The sequence below is a fragment of the Enhydra lutris genome, unplaced genomic scaffold (assembly GCF_002288905.1).
Source record: "Enhydra lutris kenyoni isolate GAN:26980312 unplaced genomic scaffold, ASM228890v2 scaffoldscaffold34, whole genome shotgun sequence".
NCBI classification, from domain to species: domain Eukaryota; kingdom Metazoa; phylum Chordata; class Mammalia; order Carnivora; family Mustelidae; genus Enhydra; species Enhydra lutris.
In genome coordinates this window covers 23087439-23093438 of record NW_019154118.1, presented here as the reverse complement: position 1 = coordinate 23093438, position 6000 = coordinate 23087439, and the positions used below count along the sequence as shown (strand labels likewise).

Genomic DNA, 6000 nt, shown 5'->3' with positions numbered 1-6000 from the left:
TCTTCAGATCAGGTCTAACACAGCCTCTGAGGCTCAAATCGCCTGGCACATCAGGGAAAGGACAAGGCCTGAAGGATGAGAGCAAGAAATCTGGGAGTCGGAACACATCAGACAACTAGAGGCCTTCGGGAATGGTGGGCAAAGTGACCCCTGAAACCTGAGGCCGTAGGGCCTCTATCCCTGAAGAACTCGGTTGGCTCTCACTTGTCCATGGCTATAGATGTGCCTCTAATTCCTCATCACCATAATCCCACAGGCTGGCTTCTGCTGGAGAAACCCTAAGGACAGTGGGAGAAGGGCCAGAAACCATCGGAAGTCCCTGTCCTTCCTCTTGGGTCAACAGCATTGTAATCAGCCAGAGAGGGGCCCCCGGAGTTCTTCCAAGGCCGCCAGCTTGGTGGTGACATTTCTAGCTGAAGGATGTGGCGCTTGCCAGCTCCTTTGATCCTTTAATAAATTCATCTCTGGATGAATCAAAAACCTCTGTCATTTGATCTTGACTTTTCTGGGGAGTCACGCAGAAACTTTCTTTTCCTACTTCCGATGACAAGGGCACATAGTTAAACTCACTCAAAGGATTCGGTCTAAAAAGCAAAAACATTAACAGGTGACAGCCCAGGAGGAAGCACTGCCAAACACCAGGTAAATTTTCACTGGGGGGTTTTCACCCATCAGCTAACAAAATGGAAAAGAGTGACATAAGTTCCTGTGTTGGAAGAAATGTCTTAAAGTCAAGTACCTGGGAAGAGTGCAGTTTGTGGCTATGTACAGAATGTTAAGAACAGGTTTGAAGTATGGATTTTAGCTCGGATCCCAGCAGTAGGACAAACAGGACTCTCCCGTTTTATGACGTCTATACTGCTTTCACGATGACAGATGTGCCACACGCCCTTCACCTGGCCTTTGACGCAGTGGCAATGTATTGGTGATGTCATGGAATGTCAGAGATGCTTGCAGAACCTTAAACTCATTGCAAAGCAATCTAAAATTCAAGGCCAGGGGTGCCTGGGTGGCTCAGTTGTTGAGCCTCTGCCTTCGGCTCAGATCGTGATCCTGGGATCCTGGGACTGAGCCCCGCACCGGGCTCCCTGCTCAGTGAGGAGCCTGCCTCTCCCTCTCCCTCTGCTTGAGTTCCCTCTCTCACTGTCTGTCAAATAGATAGATAAAATCTTTAAAAAATAAAAATAAAATAAAATTCAAGGCCAAAGAAGCAAATCACTTCTAAAAATTCCCACCCAGAGCTGAACATATATGATTTTGTAATGTCACATTTAAAAAAAAAAATCTAAAAGATAATATCGTTATTACAGACATTTATTCACATCTTAAAGTATTACCTCAAACACATTCTCATCCAGTTAGAAGTAGGTTTATAGAACTTGGAGCAGATTAATCGGCAATTTGGGAGAACTCAAATATATCATTCAAGATCTACAAGGTAAACATCATCACTGTGGTTTTACTTAGAAATGGGATGGGTCAGAACAGTCTGTGCCAAAGAAATTAAAAATTTAAAAATAGGGCGCCTGGGTGGCTCAGTGGGTTAAAGCCTCTGCCTTCGGCTCGGGTCATGATCTCAGGGTCCTGGGATTGAGCCCCGCATGGGGCTCTCTGCTCTGCGGGGAGCCTGCTTCCCCCCGCCCCTCTCTCTACCTGCCTCTCTGTGTACTTGTGATCTCTGTCTGTCAAATAAATAAATAAAATCTTTAAAAAATTTTTTTTCAAAATAACCTGCTTCAAGGTAATCGTGTTGATCCATGATTGTTGGTCCATGATGTTAAAGTATTTCCAGACTGAGATCAATGCAGAACACCAGCCTGGCTAATGAACCAATTCTAGATTTCTTCATATATATATATATATATGCCAGCTATTATATATATATATATATATATATATATATATATATATATATATATGTATATCTCCCTTCATTTTTAAATATATCTGAATTTTTTTAAGATAAGACAAAAAGTCTTCCAGCACCACGTGGTGTCATATGTGGGACTTGCACTGTAATACTCCAGGTCACCAAAGAGATCAGTCTGCAGTTGCACGTCCCGTCGGTTCACACAGTGTACAGGTGAAATCTCGTTTCATCTGACATCAAAGTCACCACACGGAGGAAGATGCTCCTGAATGGCTGAAAGTCCAAGGGAGCTAAACAACCGAGAAAGCACTGGGAGGGGGGAACTAGGGCCTGTAATGGTAGGGGCTGCTACGGGGGCTCCTTTGGGAATTCACTCCAGGAGATTAAAGGCTCTGGGCTGTGGATGCACAGGTTTGGGTTTTACGGGGTCCCGGCTGGGGAGCATCCTGGCTGGGGAGAGGCATAGCGGGTGTCACGGAAAGGGGGGCTGGCCCCGGTGGCTGGTTGTACTTACCTAGCGAGGGAGGGAGCCTTCTTCCTAACCGTTACATTTGCTTTATACTGCTTTGGCAAGAACGCATCTGGAACAATGCATACAGTTTGGGTCCCCACCTTTCAAAAGAGACATCAAGGGGTTAGGAAGCACTCAGCAGAAGAACACAGAAGGAAGTCAGACAGCACAGAATGACAGGAGCGCCCTCATCACCCTGGATCCGGGAGGACCAACGGGGCAGCCAACCAGCCAAAGCAATCTTCTCAAATTTTAACTTTTTTTTTTTTTTTTCTAATCCAGTCTTGAATCTGCACCATGACAATGTGGAAATGAGAATAACCTGACATCTCCCCTTCAGACGGACGCTAGAATTCTAATAGTTTCTGCAACCCCACGCAAACGAGTCGGTTTTACACCAATACTGATGGATCTCAAAGTCATACACACCAAAGTTTTGTTAAGTATTAGAATAACACTGAAGGCTCTCTCCTGATTCATCTAGGTACTCTTAAAATGTCCTTTGGGCACCAACAATTTATAGGCCCAAAACACTTGATGGTACTTCTTTTGAAATCAATAGTTGCTGTCTTTTTTTTTTTTTTTTTAAGATTTATTTATTTGAGAGAAAGAGCAGAGGGGAGGGGGAGAGGGAAAGTCCCAAGTGGACTCCGTGCTAAGCACAGAGCCCGAGCTGGACTCAAATCTCTTGACCCTGAGATCACATGAGCCGAAACCAAGAGTCAGTCGCTTAAGTAGTGAGCCCTCCGGGGGCCCTGTGTTCCTTTGATTAAGCAAATTCTCAACAGGCTACACCTGCCTGCTCAAAGCCTGGGCTGGGTTAAGACCAAGGAACAGTAAAAACCACCTCCGCCCTAGCCACAGGGCCCTCCAGTGGCTAAAGAGGTCAGTGTCAGCCCTACTGTCTCAGGTCTGTCTCACCTGCCATGCTCAGGGGTAGCCCTCGGAGACACCAAAAATGAGATCACAATGAACTCTACAAAGAAACCACTGACCCAGCCAAGCTTATCCATGTGTGAGGTCCCTGACTGGGGAGAATGCCAAGGACAGTAGTTTCTAGGCTGTGGTTTAAGCAGCTGGAAATGCAGGTAGTGGCTGTCTCTGCCTTACTGATCAGTTATGTGCCCACAGGGCATCTGTGGGGGGGGCTGTTTCCCCGGGGAGATCAACCGTAGTGCAGTTTCTGGGCAGTTTAACCCATGAAAAACTGAGGCTTTGCAGTAAAATACAGTAGAAACCCCAAATTTGTCGGGCGCCTGGGTGGCTCAGTGGGTTAAAGCCTCTGCCTTCGGGTCAGGTCATGATCCCAGGGTTCTGGGATCGAGCCCCACATCGGGCTCTCTGCTCAGCAAGGAGACTGCTTCCTCCTCTCTCTCTCTGCCTACTTGTGATCTCTGTCTGTCAAATAAAATAAATAAAATCTTAAAAAAAAAAAAACCCAAATTTGTCAAAGCCGGCAGTAAAGGAACAGAGAAACAATGAAACTTACTAACGGTTTTAAAAATCTTTTAAATTTTTCTGTAATACTTGATGTTAAACTGGGCAAAATCAATTAAATGAAATTTGAGAATGTTTTTAAAGGGGACCTTAAGTATTTTCAAGGACTTCGAGGGTTAGCAGAGCTGGAGCATCATTGGATCAGATTTCATTAAAAAGTATGTGCTGCATTTTTTTCCCCTTAGTCACCAGCATCACTTTTACCATGAGTAACCATAAGTGAGGTAGATTTACACTCATAAAAGAAGAAAACTAAGGAAGGAAAAAATGATTTGCATGAGTATATTGAAGTATGGAAGAACCAGTGAAAAGGATGATGGGGGAGCAAATGGGAGAAATATAAAGGACAAGGAAGAAAACAGAATTAAATGATGGGTGTCGATGTTAACAGAAGAAACTATATCCATGTCTTTCCCTGAAAGATACAGAAGATAATCAAAGCCAGAAATTTCAAAGAATGCCACTAGGTGGCACCATGAGCTTAAAAAGAACTTGGTAGAAGACCGCAACGCTTGAAGGGGAAGCGAGGGGTTGTCAATACCTATGGAGGGGCAGCAATATTAAAAAAGACACTCTAGCAAAATAGGCATATGTATATAAAAGGAAGTTTCATTAACCCAATAAAAAGCATGAGCTAAAACTCTAGAGCAAACACATAGCAGCAAATGTTAGAAATGTTAGCATTCCTCTTAAATCAGAAATGAGATGCCACTTATGTACAATATTGTACTGAAAATTTCAGTCAAGTCAGCTCAGTAAGATAAGACTAAGAAATCCACATTATAGGGATTGAGAAGACAGATTGAGAACTGACATTATGGGCAGGTGGCCATTTCTATAGAAAGCCCCCAAAACTTCACAAATTATTAGAAACAATAAGAACTAAGCAAAGTTCCTGAATATAGGGACAGCAAACAAAAATCCATTTTATTTCTGTATACCACCCACAAATAGTTTTAAAATGTAACTTTTAGAAGATGGTAAAAATGAATGTGCTTAGTAATAAATCCAAAAGATATGTAGGATCTGAGGGCAAAAATGTACACTTTGCTGAAAGGCATTAAGGAAGATATCAATAAATGGAGAACTAGAGACAAGAAGAACTAGAACAAGTTCCTAAGGATATTTAATATCTTAATAACTTCTCCCTGAATTAATCTAATTAATATCAATTATTATTAATACATTTCTAAACAAAAGGTTTTCCCCCCATATAATTTAAATTTTTTTTTAATTTAAAATTTATTTATTTTAGGGACAGAGAGAGTGCTCAGTAGGGAGCGGCAGAAGGAGAGGGAGGGAGAGTCTTAAGCAGACTCTGCGCTTAGCACTGAGCCTAAGGCAGGGCTCTAACTCACGACCTGGGATCAGGACCTGAGCAGAAACCAAGAGTTGGACACTTAACCAAACTCGCCACCCAGGTGCTCCCAATTTAAATGATTTCTAAAATTAATGTGGTACAAGGGATGTCTGGCTGGCTTGGTAGAGCATGTGATTCTGGATCTCAGGGTTGTTAGTTCCAGCCCCATATGGTGTGTAGATACGACTTAAAATACAGTAAAATTTATGTAGTAGAACAAAGGCCCAAAACTAGTCAGGAGTTCATTATTAAAACAAGGTAGAGAAAAAAAGAAAGCTTTACATGATAGTATGACTTGTTATAAAGCTAAGGCTAAAATTAAGAGAGAACGGTATTGACCCCTGGAACAGAACACAGACTGTATGTGTGTATCCTTGATGTAGGGAAGAAGTGGTGATGCGTCAGTGGGAGAGGAATGGACTGTCCAAGCATTAAGACAACTGGTCATCTAGCTAGAAAAAAAAAATGAATCCATACTTCATACCATACAAAAAGTTATTTCTAGCTGGACTAAAGACCCAAGTGTAAAAATAACCAAACATTTAGAGGAAATTTAAAAACTCAAAACTTTTAGAAAAAAATGCAGAATACCTTCATGACCTCAAGGAAAGGAAGAATTTCTTAAACAAGATACACACCAAAAAAAAACCTGCCAGAAAATCATAAGAAAAAAGATTTGTAACGTAAGCTACACTAAAATTTAAAATTTTGTCAATCAAAACATCATAAAAAAGTGAAAAGATGAGTTACAACTTGGAAGGA

General features: G+C 42.1%; 1 protein-coding gene across 1 annotated transcript in view; it reads right to left on the bottom strand.

The window, feature by feature from the left end:
* Window positions 1-2400: 2400 nt before the first annotated feature.
* LOC111153884 (radixin) overlaps window positions 2401-6000 on the bottom strand; it is an 86556-nt gene continuing 82956 nt past the window's right edge. The window contains exon 16 of the mRNA XM_022513172.1: window positions 2401-2482. Within this exon, the coding sequence (XP_022368880.1) occupies window positions 2416-2482 (67 nt within the window). The 3' untranslated portion in view covers window positions 2401-2415. The remainder of the gene's footprint in view (window positions 2483-6000) is intronic.